The sequence below is a fragment of the Ruditapes philippinarum genome, unplaced genomic scaffold (assembly GCF_026571515.1).
Source record: "Ruditapes philippinarum isolate M1 unplaced genomic scaffold, ASM2657151v2 ctg736_1_1_1_1, whole genome shotgun sequence".
In the NCBI taxonomy this organism is placed as follows: domain Eukaryota; kingdom Metazoa; phylum Mollusca; class Bivalvia; order Venerida; family Veneridae; genus Ruditapes; species Ruditapes philippinarum.
The window spans coordinates 109,503-131,342 of record NW_026865754.1 but is presented as its reverse complement, the minus strand read 5'-3'; the positions used below and the strand labels follow the sequence as shown (position 1 = coordinate 131,342).

Genomic DNA, 21,840 nt, shown 5'->3' with positions numbered 1-21,840 from the left:
GGGTTATAAAACACCACGTGTCAAACATAGGAAATTGATATCTAAGCTAAGATTGTAATGCTGAAAATGCAAAATTTCCTTTAACAAATTTGTTATATACGCGTTTGAGTGGACTCATTGTTAATATATTTGATAGCTAAATCAAGTTCCCCTAAGCTTTTTATATTTTGGGAAGATTTAAATATTCTAAATTTTAAGAAATTGCATGTTTTATAGTGAAGGCCTATATTTATTGCAATCTGTAGAGAAATGGCTGTATATAAAATCAAGATCCATTGGTTAACTTTAGTATAGATTTTACAACGTTGCTTCCGTTTATTAAATGAGCTGCATCACGACAAAATCAACATAGTGCGTTTGCGACCAGCATGGATCCAGACAAAACCTGTGCATCCGCGCAGCCTGATCAGGATCCATGCTGTTCGTTGTCAGTTTCTGCACTTGTAATAAAGTTGGTAAGCGAACAGCATGAATCCTGATCAGACTGCGCGGATGCGCAGGCTGGTCTGTATCCATGCTGGTCGCAAACCCACTGTGTTGGTTTTGTCGTGACGCGGCTCAAATCATAATCTTCTGTACAATAATTTATATGAAATGTATATTCTAAAGATATTTCAGTTTGTTGGGTTCATTATGTTCAAATTTTTGCAGGCAAACTTGCACGCAGATTAGCAGAAGGGCAGATGGATGCATGGAAAATGTTCGACACCTTTTATTGTTAAAATCAACGCTAAAATTCGTCAAATCTTTCCTAAAGTAAAAAAAAATATTTCAGAGCAAGGTTAGAATATGTATCTAAACTTTCCGTATTACCATGTCATGTAGGTCACAAAACTAATTACACTAAAAGTCAGTGCAAAAAATGTCATTTCGTGCAAACATCTTTAATGTCTTCATTGTCTGCAAATATGAACCCATTCTTACAAAAAAAGCAAAACATTCTTTTCATTACATATGAAATTCAAGAATACAAGACAGATTTCAAATATGCAGTGCAAGTTTGTGTTTTTTGGTATCATTTAACCTCACTAACGATCCTTATTGTTTTACTTTATCAAAATTGAAAAGAACACGTAAAACGTTTACCACAAAACATAGATTAGAAAAAAAATAGCGGATATTTCCCTTTATGATAGTTTTCCAAACAATTGGGTAAATACTTTCTACCCGAACGGAGTGAATTTGCACATTATGTTTTGATCACTGATAAAAGCGGTGTCTTTGTTGAAATCTGGATAGAGGGAATACGATATTAAGAGTCGTGACAAAAACAAGCTATTCATTGAGGAGATCATTGCAATTCTGCCACCGGAAGACTATTGTGTCATGCGCGTTAAAATTGTCGAAAAGTATGTTTGCCCGATAAAATTTAGCGATTGTTCGAGGCTTTTTATCCTACCCGATTCTCACGTCCTCACATTTATTTCTATTTTGACAGTATGAATGCCGTCTCTTTGTTATGACAACCGGCTTTTAAAATTTCGAAAAAAATCATAATTTTGACACAAATATTAGGATTTTCCCATAGAACCACTTGAAGATTTCACAAATGCTGTTCAAAACCCCTTGAAGTTGCTGTGAATTTATAAACTGAAAAGAAGAGACAGTGCTTATTCTATTGCATTATCGAACTATTTCACCCATATACACTATACAGGGCGCCAAGACCTATTGTTGAGAGTGGTGACTTAAGTGGTTTCATTGCCTGCCTTTCAACCCATGGATCTTGGGTTTGCATGACCATGTTTTCCCATGGAACACCAGTGATGGTAAATTTCGGGAGGCCAATTCAAACGTGAATGATTTAACTTGAAATACATTTTTTCTGTCATAATGATATAGACTTAAAGTATGCATTGATGCATTGTCTGTTTAAACTAATGTCATGTAGTCAAATTAAACGGTTAGTCTAGGTATAGAAACCCATAATTTGTGCCGCATTATCTGTATATGTTTGTCTTAATAGAACTTTATTAAATGTGAAGACAAAAAGATTCCATTTCATCAATAGAATAATGGTAACGATTCTAGAACAGACTTAGCTAATGACCTAGTTATGCAGATTTGTTGGTTGCGATCAAAATTTAATTATTTTCACACACACTGCTTGCTGTAAAAGTGGCAAAGGCACATTTTTTAATTAAAGAAAAGCGTCATTAACGTAAATTTTCATCTGGAGAAAATGGCTACCAAGACATCAGCTCTAATGCGAATATGATATTCTTGAAATGTAGGTCTTAATATTCTAAATCAAACAGCAAAAGGGCTTAAACACATGAGGCCCAATGAAGAATGAAAAGTACACTGGTCCAAAATCCACCTGTCAGATTTCAAGGTAACGTAAAATAGAGTAAATTACAGATGAACTTTAGTCTGGTATTTGAGATATCTACTTGTACTTTCATAGATAGGAATTGCAGTAAAAATAAGATTTTATTTATGGACGTTTGTAATGGACTTATGACGCGGTACCGTGTTGACTTTAAGATATTGGCACAAAAGTATAAATTTACGAATGACGTTGATGTCCGTCTGTCTGATTACAGTAAAAGTCACCTTCAATTAACAGATTATGAAAATAATTTGCTACTTAAATATAGAATATACATTTATGAAGTAAGAGTGTTTTAACTATATCATATATTTCATTAAAAACTTTTTTACAAGGAATAGCTTGCATATATATTATTTATAAAAAAGATATATATTATTTATAAAAAAAAGATTACTTATCTTGTCGCATATATAGATGTTAGATTATTGTGCAAACACAATGTAAGCTGTACAGAAAACATTTGTTTTAAGTTCCGGATATTTTCAGATGATTTTTAGACTAATTTCAATGATTATTTAATTTTTCTCATGAAATATGGATATTTCATATTTTTTAAAATTAAATATGAAATATAAATATGAAAGTGGGCGGAGTCAAAACTCATATTTATTCTTAGGGACTTCTTTCGCCATTTTGTTTGAAAAATCTGATAAATACAAAACAAATTTTTGTTGAATTTTGCTTTGAAAACTATCTAGAATGATAGAAAATGGTCTAACTAAGAAAATAAATCCGAACACCAATTTATCACATAAACCGCGGCGCAGGAGTGTAATAAAGCCATTTAATAAAAACGATATTACACTAGACGATATTACACTAGTGTAATAACACTTTGACGTCACGTCATTTGCACTTTATCCTGTCACTTGTCTCAATTTCGGCCCGATAACAAGGTGCCGTATATTTTTACTGATCTACGGCACTTGATCACGTGGTATGCATGTTTGCCGGACTACTTTTCAAGAAAAAATATAAAAACTGTCGTTAAATCTTCTGTGTGTAGAATAACGAATTTTGGAAACGTTGATAAAACTTTGTTTGTTTATTTTATTTAACTCTATAATTTTTCAAGCGAAATAAAAATTATTTTAAGTGAAATAAATGTAAAACTTAACTGTTTGCGACATTTTAGAATAGCGTACTTGATTTGATTGTTTTGCACGTGCTGTTTGGCGCTACATTGTGACGTCACGTAAACAATACTTTAAACGTCTGTACAGCGTTAACGACTGAATAAAAGATATTGGTATTCGAATTCATTTTCTTAGTTAGATTATTTTCTTTCATTCTAGATAGTTTTCACAACAAAAATTCGACAAAAATTTGTTTTTATTTATCACATTTTTCAAACAAAATGGCGCCCTCAATGTGAAAATACACGGGGAGATAATAAGAACGGCGAGTGCATTGGTGTAGAAAAATTAGGGCCTTCTTTGTTTAGATAGAAACATTTCCGATAGTGTGATTAAAGGTTGTTTGCCTAATAAAATTCTTTAAAAAAACGGTGACAGGATAAATAGAATAATAGATTGGTGCCGTGGATGGAGAGAGTTTATCTGGCTCTGCTCCGGAATTTATTGGGTTCGCCTTCGGCTCACCCAATAAATTCCTCCGCCTCGCCAGATAAACTTTCTCAATCCACGGCACCAACCTATTATTCTCTATATAAACATAGCGTTAAAGCGCGCTAATATTAGCGTTACACTATAGGCGCGTCAAAGAAAAATGACTCTTGTTAACAGTTTACCGTTCTTATTTCATATATGTGATAAATAGAATATTATATTCGTGTAGATTCAATACTAAATTTATTGAACTCGTTGAATAAAACAATATTATGCTCGCCAGAGGCTCGCATAATATGATTTTATTCAACTCGTTCAGTAAATTTAGTATTAAACCTACACTCATTCAATATCATCTATTTATTACATGTTTTGCAGTAGATTACTGAATTATAACGGTTAATTATATTCTGATAATTTCACAGTAATGATTACCAAATATAATTTCACAGTAGCCGAACTATATTTGGCGTAAAAATAAAATATTTATCATTAATGAATGTTTTTTTTCAGCGGAAATGTAGTCAATCATAATAAAAAATGTACGTGATAACTGTAGTTCGTAAATATTTACGAACGTTGTGCTGAAATACATCTAAAATCTAAAAATAATCATGGAATTATATTTTGCTTCAACATTGTGACGTCATTATTTGATGACGTCATGAAGATAAGAGCATGACGTTACGCGGCAAAAATCAGTAAAATGGTGTAAAAATCGTTAAAAAATCATGAAATAAACAGAAAATTTGTTTGTTTTACATGTAAGATCAAATAATATTTCACTCGTGAACCCCAGCTATTATATTTTCACTCGTGGCTACGCCACTCGTGGAAAATATTGCATCTGGTGTTCACTCGGTGAAATATTTTTCGATCTTACACTGAAACAAACAAATATCCTCTATATCTTTAATTCAGTTATTAACGCTGTACATACGTTTAAACAGTTGTTTACGTGACGTCACAATGTAGCGCCAAATATCGCATGCAACACAAGACGCAATAATATTTGCTGCGCGCTGTACATAGAGAATAACAGGTTACTGTCTTTTGAGAAAGGGTTTCTCAGACGAGGTTAGATATGGTCCTGGAAGGGGCGAGGCTTGCCGAGCCCCTTCCGGACCATATCTAGCCGAGTCTGAGAAATCCCTTTCTCAAAAGACAGTAACCTGTTATTTTTTTTATCATGCCTCTATTATGATTTTGCATCTTATTTTTTTAATTCGGGGCGCTAAATTCTGAGAGTACGGTAACCACAAGAGGGTTATACGTTAAAAAAGTAGTCCGAGGGTTTTTACCAATAATTTTATAACACAACACAATTTTTGGTACAATTTGCTTTAACAATTTATTTACTGTGTATTATCATAAATATTCAGCAAAGTCAATTAAACAATACCAACAATAAACATCATCAATGCTGATCTGGCGTAGGAACATAGTGTTCTCAAGTCACTGACTGAGAAAGGTTGCTGTTCTCAGACAGGCTTTATCAGGCAGTTGTCATAGTAATGGCATGATAAAATTGCAGTTGCGTAGCAAGCAATAGGTTTCGTAACCATTTTTCTTTGATAATGAAATTAAATAAAAAGGTTATTTTTTCGTTTTTCGTGAAATATGGTATATATTTTTACTCAACATGATAAAATGTCACATATTTTCACTTGCCGTCCCGGCTCGTGAAAATATGTGGCATTTTATCATGTTTCGTAAAAATATATTCCATATTTCACTCAAACGAAAAAATATCCTCTTATTATTTTTACACAATAATTGGTTAATGCCTTTTTCAACAATAGTGGTGAGGAGAGTTCAACGACCATTAATAGCACAGTTGATCATCAAAGAAACTGAATTTAGGGCGAATAGTGGGAGTGAGGATGTGGGTATTCGGCATATCTATCTTATCATTAATATATGAGCCGCGTCATGACAAAACCAACATAGTGCGTTTGCGACCAGCATGGATCCAGACCAGCCTGCGCATCCGCGCAGTCTGATCAGGATCCATGCTGTTCGCTTACCAACTCTTACAAGTAGAGAAACTGATAGCGAACAGCATGAATCCTGATCAGACTGCGCGGATGCGCAGGCTGGTCTGGATCCATGCTGGTCGCAAACGCACTATGTTGGTTTTGTCGTGACGCGGCTCATATTTAAGTATAACACATCTTTTCACGTTTCATCTCCCTTCATGTCTCGTCCTACATTTATACGGCATGTAACGGATATTTATGTTTTATCGAAGAAGGTATCTGTAAACTGACTAGAAGTCCATTATGTGTTCGAACATCGGAAAGTGGAAGAGTCCGACACAGTTTGGCTTTGCATGTACAATGTATATAACTTCTTGACATCCATTTCCGTTATTCAGTTGCTCCCAATGGTTCATTTCTATAAATGCTGTAAGAATTTGTAAGTTACTTGAGGAATCTCCTTTTACAGAGAACATTTTGGTTCAGACAACTGCTTTTCTTTACACAAGAGTTCTGTTTGAAAGAATTCTGATAAGAAAAGAAACTCTCCAAAAAAGACCCATTCGGAAAACAACATAAAATCGCAAGATCTTTTCTTCTTCTTAACAGGGTTTTTACTAGTTTTGCATGCTGATAATAAAAACAAAATTTTCAAATTTTCATCTTTTATTTTTATCACAGTTTTCTTTATATTTTCACATTTTTATTACATTTTCAAATATTTTTTTCCGGAGAACACAGAACTAAGCAAATAAAAAACACACGTAAAGAGAAATAATTTTAACAACTTGCTACATGTCTATAAAACACAAAACAAAAAAAAGCATCCTTTGATACATGTACAAACCGTGTGCACATATACCAAAGTAAAATCTTGCGAATTATATATATAACATTTTTCTCTTCATTCAAAATTGCATTTCAATCGATTTTGACAATAACATAAAAATGACGAATTAAAATTTTCATTAAAAGATATACATGTTGTAATCTAAAAGAATGAATTCAAAAATTCAGGAATGTGTCCAGTTAATCATTTTGATGTTACTATTTTTAGACAACGTATTCTTTTGTTATGTTTTATGGTACTAATATACACTAATTAGTACTCTTAACATACCAGCACATGCATTATATAAAGACATATTTCTTTGACATTTATTACTGATATTAATCATGGACATTTATTGATGAATTATCCATCGTGTTAACCCAACTCCCCCAAACCATAATGCAAATAAATATGAATTTATAATTGGCATCACGATTGGTACACAACCTTAACTTATAAATAACATATAATACTTCAAGGCTTTATAAAAACAAGTGAGTTCATATTTACATTATGGACATAATGATAATGACATAAATAATGACATAAATAATACATGAGGATAGCAAGATTTGATTTATTGCACATCATTACTTGAAAAAGCGATCTACGCTCCAGCACCCGGGTATTATTTTTTTACACCTCTAATAATAAACTACCCACGAAAATATCGAGCTAAATATATAAAACCACGAAAATATCGTGCTAAATATATTAAACTACGAAATTATCGTGCTATATAATTCAAGTCCACGAAAATATCGTGCTATAATTAAAAAAAACAATCACGAAAATATCGTGCTACATAAAATAAGTACACGAGAATATCGTGCAAAAATTATAAAACCACGAAAATATCGTGCTACATAATTTTAAGTCCACGAGAATATCGTCCTAAAATTATACATAACTACGAAAATATCGTGACTCATATTAAAAACCCATGTGACATCAACCTTTTACAAAAAAAACAGGTCAACAGTAATCTTTTATATTATTGAACATATTGTACAAAAAAGTATCGAGACAAAAATGCCTGGCAACAGCGTCAAATCTAAAAGTATAAAATGGTTTCCGTTTGAAAAATTGCCTTTGATAAAATTTCTTAGCATGGGTCTTTCTCACCTGTTCCGTTTTATTGAACCAGTTGCCATATTTAAACATCTTAATCATGCAAACATTTGCCCAATTGTAAAAAAATAGAATTCGACCTTAAAGTAAACACGGCAGGCGAATTTCATTCACAGTTTATAAAATGCATTTCATTCTCGATTTGAAACTTTAAAATAAGCGAGGCATCAAAAAAGATGTGGGTGTTTCAAATATTGGTGAACTTTTTGTGCTGTGTGACAAGTGAATACTTTCAATAGACCTGTTTACTCCAATATCCTAGTATTCCGGTTTATGTTTGAATAAGATATTTGCATCTCTTGTGAATGGATAATTTGAATTAGATTAAAAGCAACTGTCTTATAACTAACCCCAGCTTTAGAAAAATGACAAAAACAAATAAACATTTGTAATCTAGTAGCTTCCGGTCTTTTTGAGCATTTAATTGCCAAGTAAAGTTAGATAACGTGAGACTGAAAAATGTTAATTCACAGAGCAAACACCTAGACTAAAGTATACAATAACGGGGATTGTTGTCTTTAAGTATATCATCTGTTTTAAATGTTTAAACATGCTATTAAACTTAAAGCAAATACCCCATGTCTGTTCAATCCCCGGATATGTAAGGTTTACATCTCCGAAGGATTAGGCGACCTACAGATCAACGGTCATTAAACTATTACCTGTATGTAACAGGCGGCTATTAAACCATTTTCGTCTCGTACTAGAGTTCCTATTACACGTTTTCTAAATTAATCTTATTATAACAACTATAAAATTTCATGCCTGGCGTAATTTTAATACCCAGGTATGTCTGTTTCGATTTCACACATGCACGCACACATTTATACTATTAAATAACTCGTCTATACACACACATTTTAACACTTGTCCCTGTCGCACCCTTCTATATATATTTTTCCTTGTTCATTTTTAAAGTTTCTCCACCACTTTCCACAACGTCCGGTTAGAGCACGTGAAATTCTCACAATGTTCAGTTCTAATGCTACTCCTTCTCGGTTTGGCAATGTATCCATTATACCAACTGGCGTAAAATACCCGGAAAGTTAATGTGTAGGTTAATTGTTCACATAATTACACAGCTTTTCGTTGCTTCTTTCCGTAAAGTGGTCTTTGCCTCGCCCATGCCGCTGAACCTCTTTCTCTTTATAAACGATTTTTGTCTTTTAAATTGGGTTTCACTATTTTTTGTGCCAACTGATGATAGTGCAGCAACTTCAATAACGTCTTTTACACTTCTCTCAGAGGTTTTAGCTGACACCTCGGAATACACCAATGCTTCGATATCTTTTGCCGTTTTCAAACCCTACAGAAAGATGAAAACATGGGTTAGAATAGAATTGCATATATCGAAAATGATTATATGTGAACAGAAATTGAATACCAGGTATCTCAAACTGAAACATGAGAAGACAATTTAGACATGGATAAAAGTTAATCGAACCTATGTGATTTTCTTCTGTTCAAAAATATATATCGTTTTAAATACTTTGTCTTTGTTTATTCTCACAATTTGAAATATCTGCTGATTTGAACATGTCCTTATATATGGTGCACTTTTAAGAAAGATTCGTGGGTGTTTACCTGTTCATATGTAATTGGAGTTTGTTTATCTTTTGCAAGTTTGGCCAGCACATTTTCATCGGTCCGCATGTCAGTCCCGCAACCTACAACGATAATTGGCTGTGTTGGACAGTTCTTCCGTATTTCCGGTAACCACTGAAATATACATAAAATTTTTAATACAGACTTGTTCACGCTTCTATATGTAATACAATATAATACTCGTACCAAATTGTATTCTCAATATGCGAACAGAACAGCAAAACACGGAAAGATAAAACAACTGATTCCAAAGGTTTCCAATGATGTCAATGCCCTTGGTAAGAGAGACAATGTGTGTTTGTTTACCAACAATCCTTTATTTTTTACAAAGAGATAATAGCACGGGTATATCTGAAGGTCGGAAATTGGTGGAGAGAATTACACACATCAATAATTAGGAGGTGTATCTAGTCGGTCATATATCAGTTGGTGACGAAACACTAAACATCAATGTAATTAATCGGACTCGTGTCCTTTATGTTATATCCAGTACCATGTCATTGAATACATGATCTAAATGAGATTATAATGAAATCTAGAAAAACGCTGAGAATACGAAATCAAATACTACAAACAACGACCTTATATACATGACAGTGCTAACGTGTACAATGTTTGTAAATGTTTTTCAAAACAACCCATCTAATTTGAAATGATACAGTGTAATTTCTTCAGTAATTGTGTTAAGCTAATTGTCAATAATTTAAAATGTTGATACACGTATAATTTTACACACACGAACAAGACTGAGTACGGCATAATTACCTTTGTTGCAATGTTGTGAAGGGATTCCGGGTTTCCTATTGAAAAGCAGGCAAGAACTAGGTCAGCGTCTGTATAAGATACCGGCCGCACCCTATCATATCCCGGGTCACCTGAAAATATAAATGTAAGATATTCCTTAAAACTTTCAATAAATAATGTGTACATGGAGGACAATATAATGTATTATCTGTGAAATTCCTAGTTCAATAATAATAATTTGGAACGGCAGATAGAAACAACAAGCCCTGACCCCAAGCATTGACCTACAGAGCTCTCGTCCCATATTTCCTTAAACTGCAAAACTTGTGACCGATCGTTTGAATTATTCATTATTTTAAAAAAAATCAACTCAAGCAATACAGGAAATACAGTGCATTTTCATTTAAATAGGAGTAACACTTGTTTCCGGTTTGGCTGACGTATACTGCACGTGATTGCAGGAAACTCAAACTTCTTTCCCTTTCTAAGAAGCATACGGAAATTTCGTTTGGCAACATTGTCTGAAAAACAGGCGTGTTGAACTAGATCTTATTTTCTTTCAACTAGAATTGATAACAATTTGATTTTTACGGGAGATAAAAAGTCTTAAAATCAGGGGGAAAAGGTTTTGTTTTAGAACATCTGATAACGATATGAAAATGTGCTTTGTCAGTGAATTTATTAGCAAAGTCAGCGCAGGAATCAAAGTGCGTAAATCAATCAATTAAAATTTGACGGGAAACAATATGTCTTTAAGGTTCGAATTTTTAACATTTTCTTTTCCTCATTCACCTTCTGTTTCCAAGAAGGAGCGGATGTGTTAATTAAAATGACGCGGCGTAAGCACATACTTGAATCTAATTTTCGATGATTTTTACTTTGATACTTTAGTGTGCATGTATGCACGCGATTTAACAGTGATGCACGCTATTCGTGTTTTAATTAGTTGTCTAGACCCCAAAGCGCAAATCCCTTTGATGTCACATTATGTAAATATAGTTATGAATAACTTCCCAACAAGCTTGGCTTGTAAATTCTTTTGTTAAACACATTGCTTCAAAGGACGGTGACAAAAATTTACGAAGCTGAAATTATAAAAAGGACCATTTCTTTACTTAATAAAAGCTGATATAGTGCGATAGATATGAAAACAGCTTCACGGTTGCTGTAACAAAAGTGATGATCGGTACAATCCCCGGAGTGATGATAAAAAGAACGCACTCGTTTTACTTATTATTTTTTTATAGTTTATGTTTGTACTGAATCAGTTTCGATCTTGCATTTAAGTTAATGTCGTAAATCAACATAATATATACATTTTACACGTATAAATTTACTTATGAAGTGATTATTGAAGCAAAATTTAGCTGTAAATTTACATTACCCCCAATCCCACACGGAATTAATGCCCAATATATAAATGAACATTAAAGGATTGCTCAAGTACAAGGTTAAGCTGTAAGCATTTTCGGCTATGTGCCTAATAAATTGTGGCTAATATATCAAATGGTCATGTAATCTGTGAAGTTATAATCAGATAAACTTAACGAAACTTGCGTGCCTAAATTATCATTCAGCGTGATTAAATTCCTTTCTTGAAAATATATTTGCCTTCCTAAAATTTGGCACCCGTATCTTATTTGCATATATGCTAATTAGTCTTAATCAACCGTAAGTAATACCCAAATGTTAAAATATGTCGCGTGAATGGAACAATAGAAGAATAATGGAAGTATAAAGGAAACACTCTTAGACGAACAATCCTAAGTTCTAAAGATCAAAAAAGTATACCGGTGCGATTATGAATATGAAAGGGAGAAATAAAATCTGTCCAAAACGGATTATCCGTTAATCCTGTTGAAAACGAATTAAACAATCAGTGAGATTTAAACCACAAAAGAATGTAAAAGCCGCATTTAACGCACCCTAAATTAAAAATGAATGAATTAGTGAATCTTTTCGTTTCACTTTAACTTTCCTTATAAAATGACCTTATTTTTATGAGGTCAATCATGACTTAATGAAATTAATTTTAAGAAATGCCAGACAGAATCCCCATATCGAATGTTAACGCAAAACGTATATAAAGTTGTTTTTTTTTTTAAATGACCATGCATGCATTAAATGTTAATGTATTCACTCTGACACAAGATCACCAAGAGTGTACCCACATTCCAAAGTCAGCCGAAATTCACGTTTGTTCATGAAATAAAAGCATTTTAATTCGCAAGCTATAAAAAACCCATATGATTCGCGGTGTCCTGCAAAAGGTGCCAACATTCAATGCATTCCTATCTTAACCCTGATACTTTAAGGGAATGACTGCGACGGCGGTGCGTTTCATTCGGCGTTCTTTTTGCCAATCCCATTTTGTCGTCTGCAAGACAGGTCAAATATTTCCTACCCGCGACATTCCAGTCTGCAACAGTCCCTTCAGATTTCATTGTGATTTCCTATAAAACAGGTCAGCAAAATGTTAAATACTTGGCACCGAACATAGAAAGAGTTATAACACCTGCATGACACTTTGAAAAATAATAAAAGATTTGCTAGTCCGACAAAATAGTTTGAATATCCGTTAGTTAATCGTCTGAGACCATTAAAACAATAGCATACATTTCATGAAATAGTCCTTGATTGGCAATAGCATGGGATTGATCGGAGAAGTATATTTGATAATGTTGAACCAAATATTCAAAGTGGTGCAAAATTGCTATAACTTTAGTCCGTAGCATGGGTTAAAGTATTTTACCTCAAATCATTGTGTATGAAAATATACTTGATACAAAAAACACCCACTCTCTCTATTTCTATTCCTATCATCGTGTATTTTTTTATCGTGCATTCACTACTTTTTGTACACGTGCATGTACGCTATTGGTCAATTTGAGTCTTACAGAATATCTCATGTATATCTCAAGAACGCTGTTTATAGAACTGACCCAGCAATGTAGATATATATCAACCCAGTTTACTGGTTTTTGCTAGAATAATCTAAGATTGTAAGAAAAACGCTCAGAATGCACAATATAAAGTAAACAAATTATGTGAGCTGCACTCAGTTTCTACAAGGCTGTATCAATCACTTTGCATTCTGCAGAAGCATGCACGTGAAATGAATTATAGAAATGCACTGGTCACCGGTAATGAGAAACGCTCCACGTGCTTGTCACGCAATCACATGATCGTAGCAGGCCTGGTATTCCATCAGACAGAATCTATATTAATCAATTACCGAGGAAATTAAGATTATTTATAGACCGTCGAATGGCGGATTCTGCTAAGAAAATTAAGACAGATTTAGATTCAGATGATAATTTGGCGATAAGTCTCGTAAAGTATGTGATGAATTATTGATAAGGAGCAATACGTTTTGCAGAATTGATATGTATATAGTATATATATGTAGACAGGTGTATCATTGTAAGTATGTGAGAGCGTCCGTTTTTACTTTCATCTTAGGTGAAAGGTTAAGATTTCCTATAGCATTGCACGCGAGATAACGCTGCACGCGCGCTCTTGTCCGACTTGACTGAAGGATGAGTATTCGCAAATATGCAGATTTTCAGCGTTTTCCTTTTAACATTTCTTTTAATATTTGACAGCTGAATATGCAGTTCATGACAATATAAGATTTTTTTTTTGAAATAGTAAAATTGTATTTAAACATATCTATCGATCCAGTTTTCCATGTATTTAAGTGATCTTTCTTTAAGTGACTTAACAACGCCGGATACTTGTTTATAAAAATATATTATCTTTTAACAAATCCCCTTCTTGATCTCAAAATGTCATAATTACGGGCAATTTAAAATGAAGTGTGCAACCCAACTATGAACTCCGCGTGAGGTCGCTTCATTCCTTGCTATTAACAGCGCTATCATCGGCCAAAACAAATACTTGAATACGTTTTTACATTTGATATATCTCTATTTTATCCCCTGAAAGGTCAGGCTTATTTTATGATCTTTACATTCCACTGTCTAGCTGATATATCAGCCGTACAATTCATATCAAAACATCTGAAGATCCTTTAACTTAATTGCATGATTTGATAGCGTATTAAATATGTCTAGATCATGTTGATTAACGCATATTTTCACAAGGATATTTCGTGTTTTGTGGTCCCAGGAATGTTTATTATAACAGTCTTATAATGACAGCAAATTAAAAAAAAAATGTGTTTATAATTTAGCGATCACAGTTTTGAATGGTTAAATACAAAACTACAGCCACTTAAATATTCATTAGTACAGTGTCCAGTTTCAAGTTCTTCTCTAGAACTTGGTTCGGCCAAATAATATCGTTTAAGGTGTTTTAGGATATACAATATATATCCAAGTTTCAAGCCAATCTAAAGGATAATTTAAAACAAATAAAGCTGACCAAAATATTGTAACGACCAGTGATATAAAATTGAACCATTTTAAACGTTACCCACGCCATTTCTGACATGCGGCTTAATAAAAATGTACATGTTGTAAAACTTACCGGAAGTGTCCCATATTGACATCTGTATTTTATATGTTGATGAAACTTGATATGTGCTGTGATAGGTATCGAACCCAGTTGCTGTGTAAGTCTGAAAATATATAGCAATATAAAACATAAGAAACTTTGCATGATAAATTGAATTAACTAGAAGTAAAACATTTTTCGTGGGAAAATCTAGCTTCAAAGAGCAATGTGCCTGATAGCTGAAAGAACTTCTAAAAGATAATTTTATGGAATTTCTCAAGTGTTAGAATTTGAAAACGTTGAGAATAAGCGAATCTGTGGAATTTGATTCCCGTATCTTTTCATGGTGCTCAAGTACAGATATTGTGTGCCAACTGGGACACCGGGGAACTAAAATCAGCATCAACATCTCGTATGATCACGCGAGATAATAAAGTAACATTTCTTCAAGCTTTTTTGTGCTACATATTGCCAAATCCGTGTCAATCAAAGCCACAAATTGTTATTTCTGCAATTTATAATGATATAAACATTTATTTTCGTTTTTAACAAGTCTGAATTTGAAGGTGTAATAGATTTATACCTGGTACACAGGACATTAATTGTAATTCAAGTCCGTGCTGGTACTTAGCTCCGAATATTTTATCATATATCTATATATCCACGCGTGTTGGTTAAATATCATTGGTAAAATTTGTAAGACATATTATTTATTTATTTATTTATTTATTTATTTAATTAATTAATTAATTTATATTTATTTATTTATTTATTTATTTATTTATTTATTTTATTTATTTATTTATTCATCTGAATTTCAAGTAGATTGTATTTTCTATTTTTCAGCCGACGCTCCCTTTCCTCATCACCCATCTAACCACTCAAAAAAAACGTTTTCCTTTGATGAAAAATTTAATAAAACTACTTAATACTTTAAAATGTACACTTGTACACCTTGATACTGGATGGGCAGAAAGAAAATGGATAAATGACATATCATTTCATTATAAGATGGATTTGATAAAAATGAAAATGTAACGTATTGTGATAAAACGTTAATTTTAAGTCATATCATCAATTTACCACTATACCGTGTGGCACCGACTTCTAATAAATTATATTTTATTGAAATAATGTTGCTTATTTAAAACTATACGTAATGGGTGACAACCAGTGTGAGTCTTATCAGTGATTGAAAAAAAGTTATAGATTTCTTTTTTTTTCTCCTTTTTGAACAGAAAACACTGTATTGTTTTTAACTGGAAAAGATACATGTTCAATTGTCATGTCCAGAGCATTCTCTGACATTGGCATACTATGCGCGCAAAGTAAGGCATGCGCACGACGTTATACGGCTCGATTCATGTTTTTTATATAATGGAATGAAAGCATTCATACCGTGAGAAAATATAATTTCATCCTCTTAAATTTTTTTTGCGGAAAACTGTACCAACAAACCCTTTATAGTTTTTCATCTCTACTTGTTTAACGCCCCCATCCTTTCATCTAGTCAAACATTGTAAATTGTTATACCCACTTAAGATTTCCTTTCACTATACTTAAGTATATTGATGCATTCACTTCACATACCGGCTTGCTCAAGCGCAACGTGTGCTGTACTGATTTTTTGAAGTCTGGTTACGCGATAGAATGACTTTGGGTTCGTTGTGGGTCATTTGGGGTTTTAATGCTGCGTTTCGGTTCGATAAAAGTTTTTTGGTGAAAAACTGTTTGAGCGCAGTGATGAATGATCGAACACTTAATGAGGTTGTATTTTTGTGAATAGCTCTCTCAAATTTGGTTAACGATAACATCTGGTTTGCGAGTTGGTTACCGCCTTTCATAGTTTCGTAATTTACGACTATCATAAAACGGTCTGTATATTTTTATCAATGTCGCGCGATATCTTATTTAGAGTTGATGCAATAGTGTACATTAATTTCCTATACCTTAAACATTTTAAGTAAATGATAATTGTTTTAGATATCAAGGTTACTTGATAAACATCTTAAATGGACCTACATTTGTTATCTAATTTTCCCTCCTCGAGGTCAAATGCAATACACCTATCATGGGGTTAATTTGTTGCCAAAATGTCAACACATCAAATAATGTAGAAAACACCTTCTTTTTTTGTTTGAATTAAGCAATTTTTCAAGGTGAGGCGAGCTTAACATAAATCTTTCTTAATCACATTTCGTAACCAGGGTTGGTTTTCCAACAGCGTATCGCGGAAGAATTTACATTTGAAATGTATATAGTATTTTTACGTAAATAATAACCGCTTGAATTGAAATAAAGGTTCGTGTTACACATTCCTTTCGTGTCATCATTTGACTTTCATATTATTATATATTTTTATATCAACAAAGCGGATTTCGTCAGCTGCGTCATACAGCCAAGTCACTTTAAAAAATCTTATTTTCTTCAGATTTCCCCATAAGATAACCATTAAGAAAACTTGAGATTTTATAAAATAAAAATGTCTGTAATAATAAGTCCCATGACTTTGCAATGACCATGCAAATAGTTCCTCCAGATGAAAGGCAAAAAAAGTACGCAGTGGCATGCCTTTAACTTTGAAACAGTTTATTGACGGCGAAAACTTCCTTTTAATTCTTCAAAGGGAAATTTGGATTCAATATCAAAGAATAAAACATAACGTATTTACATTAATGACAGTGCAGAAATTAATCAGGTTATCTGCTTATAGGCTAGCTATCTGCTATATCATACAGTTATAACAAGACTAGTGTCACGTGACTAAGAAACATTCAAGTTGAAATAAATATACCTCAGCAAAACGAATAATAAATATATTAATAATGTATGAATAAGAATAATATATATATAGACTTGTTCTATATAAAAACTAAATCATCAAGAAAATATAGGCGTTTTCGTTATAGAAGAGAAATGCAATTAAAATTGACATATTCAACTTGCCATCAATATATGTAAATTAAAAGCGCTCTTTAATCGTTCCAAAATTCTTCGGTCTATATTAAAATCTTTGAAAACAGATCGACCCTCGGACAACCATCAATACAATTCGTGCTGTTTAAACACTTTGAGCGTAAGTTATTTTAGGAACAAAGTTTGATTTTCTGCTTAACGTAACGGATATTTTAATAAAGATTGTTAATTTTATTTGAATACATTGATTGTAGCTTAAAGCTCTAGCAACGAATGTTGATTTCAAAATGATTGATCACGGTTGACAGAAAGGCTAAGTCCAGGGCGTGTTTTTTTAATTATAATTATTTATTTTCATTCATTTTTTTTCGTAAGGCAATCATTTCAACCGATACGGAAGAAAAATTAAAACAAATAGGTGTTCATCAATTACCCTAATCGATTGTCGTTATCTAGAGAACGCAACAATCGATTACTTGTGCTGATTACAAATAGGTGAAATTTATGGCACCCTAAAATTTGTCGCGGTGATCAACATGTCCCCTCTAGTCATCCATCGTTCCGTTTAACTAATGTTCGACATATAAGCTAGATAATTTATGACAATATTATGACCCGTGTATTAATTGATGTCTAGAATTACATTATGCGATGAAAAAATTATGACACGTTTGTATTGACATGTTTAATCTAAATGTCAGAATGCATCCGCTTGTCTGTTAATAATTGCGCAACATTATGCAAACATGCTTTCCGGTGTAAACAGACTTAAAAAAAAATTAAAAAAGCAATTCACGCTTTTAATTCATGCATATATTCATTACAATTCTTAATAAATATTGCTGACTCCATTGGAGTTCAATAACATATATAAAGACAATACAGTGTACTAATTACTAATTTCGTAATGTTACTTCATTTTAGGTAATTCTATGATAGGTATACAACGCAATACTGACAGACAAACGTAATTTACACTTAGGTTATTTGTATATATTACTTCATTTTTATGAATGATTAGGATATTCCCTTCAATATTTGCGCATTAATTATTGTCATTAAATGATCTTAATGATAGACTCGGCGCCATATTTAAGCATTTAAGAATTATTATCATGTCTTTTGAGATTCTGTCTCGACTTGTATATCAAACAAAAGTTATACAACATCGTTCTGTGTTATTTTTTTGGCTTTGTTTTAGTCTAAATGGGCGTTCAGTGCCTCCTTAAAATACCGTAAAACCCGAATGTCTTAGATCTACTTATGTGATGTGAACAAGTTTTTTCCCTCTTTTATATCAAACGGTCATAATGCTTGAATAATTTCGCTTTTACTTGTATAAAAACTTAAGGAGGCAAGATTCCTACACGAGTGTTTAACCCATTAAAATTACTTCTGAATGATTCTAAATAAACTCAAGATAGTTGAATGATAGCTTTGAAGAGGTGAGTGTATATAAAAAAAGAAAAGTATTTTATGCGTTTTGATAAATTAATTTCCCCAAGGTTGATATTATATGTAAAGTTCACATGTGCCGGTGCGTTTCATTATTTTTTATGAATTGAAACGTTATTCAAAAGATAAATTTCCGTGTTAAAATAAACCGATAAAACACTTGATAAAACTAGATAAGAAAACATATATATTTTAGGAAGGGCTTTAAGTAAACAAAATGAAATGCAAACATAGCTCGAAATTTGCTTAACATATTCCTTTAATGAATTAGAATTTCTTGTACATCATCCATATTTGACAATATTATATTTGAAATATCTTCAATGAATGGAGGATACCTGATTATTTCATCATCACCATCATTATCAAGCAGTAATAATGTATGTAAATGACAAAAATATGATCTTCAGAGCAAATATTTTGTGGGCAAATTGTCCTAACTGTAAAAGTGTCACGTTTGTATGATAATTTATCTATTTCACTAAACTTATATTATTAAAGGGTGGACACAAAATCGTTTACACGGATAAATCCCACGTCTTGTTTGAAAGAAAAAAAGAAGAGAGAATCAAGCTATATAATTAGAACTGATGATAAATAACTTAACAGATCAAACTGACATGCCGGTATTTTTGTTTAAATTTTATTATATTTTATTGTTGTTGTTTTTTAGAGTTTTTTTATCCCAAATAAAACTTAATGTTATCCAATAAGTTTGATTTATTTGATTTCTTATGCAATAAATTTTGTTTATTTTTGCGATTTTGCAAAGAAAAGTTTCCCCGTTTTCATTAATGAAAGTATTTCAGGCATAAATTACTCCTGGATCAGAATGGGCCCGTTGTTTGCTACTCCTGTCTAATGTTTTATTGCTAACATTAGTTTATAAATGACATTTATATTTAAAATGTTGTGAACTGCTACTACGACCTTCTATACTTATTAATTCAGATATATTTTCAGCGTTGTTTAAAATTTTAATATATTTTATCCCGCAACATCACTGTGCGCTACTTCACCCCATTCATCATTTAAATGGCAAATATAATCATAAAAGGTTATATTCGTTTAATTTATTTTTTTTAACTTCCAGATGGCAACCGAGTTCATTGTTTTCTCTTTTATTTTGAGAAAAGACGAAAACAATAATGGTAATTTATTCAAACGTTCTTTGCGATCAGGATGATCAACTTTTATAGATATTTTCATACAGATTTATAGGAAAGTTTTCTTCTAAATTTTGTTTGTAAATCGTGTCTTTCTATCGACGGTAATGTTATAACGACACCATAGACGCGGGTATGGTGTTCCATAGATGTGTCATCTATCTAAACATGTAAGTTACTCATGTACATTACAAGATATGCGAGTTTACATAAGAAACTGTACATCCGAACTGATATCGTAATCTATATAGTCTAGACTGACACCTATCTGCTGATAAGCCCATCAGGTGATAATAGAGTACAATGTAAATACATGCATGTATGTGTCTACATAAAGACAAATTCGGCCTTTCATATTTATCTGATTCATGTATATATGTATACCCGGCTTTGATGAATTGTCAAACTTTCACAATATAATTAAACTAATCAAAAAGTAGTTGTTAATTCAGTTATAACATTTACTGTATGGTTTTGAACGAACACTTAAAAACTGTTCAAAACTTACATAGTAAACCATTTTCAGTCCCAGACTAAACAGCACTGCTGTCACATAAGGTTAAACATACGTTACCTTAGTTTGGGCTCAAACCAAGACCAAAAGGTTCCAGAGAGTTCTTGTTGAAAATGATATTTGCTCAAAATTTAAGAGAAGTAATCAATGAACTAAAACGTTAAGAAAGTGAAGAAAAACTTACATCAGTATAAGAATTGCTGATATATCTTTTAATCATAGTGGTTTTTCCACACCCGCAATCCCCGACCACGACGAGCTTAGCTTTTATCTCAGATTCTCCTGTTGTTTGACCCATATTTCCGTCTAAACTAAAGTTCTGCTACTGAATGTTTTCTTTCTTTATTTGAATAATATATCCACGCTTTAAGTCTGCTTTATGAAAGTCTATTCATATCTATATCCCACATTCACGTCTGATGAAATGAATTTCACAATCGTCTCGGCGTAAGATTTATTTATGTCACTGTCAAATTCCCCTATCTATTCTCCTTTCCAATGTTAAACACATAGACTCTATATCTTTAATCAGAAAAGAGTGAAATGTAACTCCTATTTATAAAGTTAATTAATCTTAAAGCTGTACAATCCCTGATATCTATAGTTACAAAGTCGTGTGCTCCTAAAAACCGCAAAAATATCTTTTGACACACCTCTACCGTACAGTACCGTCCGTCTAAATGAAATACCTGCGTTTAAGTATTAAAACTACCTTTTTTATTCTATCGTGAGAATAAAATACCTGTATAAACAGGATTGTGGTAGCTCTCTATCAATGAAATAGCACGTGGTTAAACCGCAAACCAATGGGAATGTACAAAAGTTTGCGCATGCGTACTGTGGTTCTGCCACTTTCATTCATGTTAATAATAAATATATCTATCGATATAAAGCCGGGTATAAGCGAGAGATTGAATGAGAATTTACAATTTATTTACAACAAAGTCGCCGAGCAACTGCACACCTGTGTCAAGTATTTACTAACGATTGAGCAACAAGACTTGAGTTCATAAAGTATTTTGAACCGAACATGCGACGACACATTTCAAGTATTAACCCATTTTGGGTGTTCCGTAGACCTATGACTTTCACGCATGAATTAAAATGTAGTTTAAGTAAAATTAATACAATAAATAA

General features: G+C 32.5%; 1 protein-coding gene across 1 annotated transcript; it reads right to left on the bottom strand.

Moving 5' to 3' along the window:
• Positions 1 to 6,530: 6,530 nt before the first annotated feature.
• On the bottom strand, positions 6,531 to 21,450 carry LOC132730178 (rho-related GTP-binding protein RhoE-like). The gene is made up of 5 exons (XM_060716034.1): positions 20,888 to 21,450; positions 14,686 to 14,776; positions 10,216 to 10,325; positions 9,430 to 9,564; positions 6,531 to 9,151 (listed from the first exon to the last, which is right to left on the bottom strand). The coding sequence occupies exons 1-5, from the start codon at positions 20,999 to 21,001 to the stop codon at positions 8,912 to 8,914; spliced, it is 690 nt and encodes a 229-aa protein (XP_060572017.1). The 5' UTR covers positions 21,002 to 21,450; the 3' UTR covers positions 6,531 to 8,911.
• Between the last annotated feature and the right edge of the window lie 390 nt (positions 21,451 to 21,840).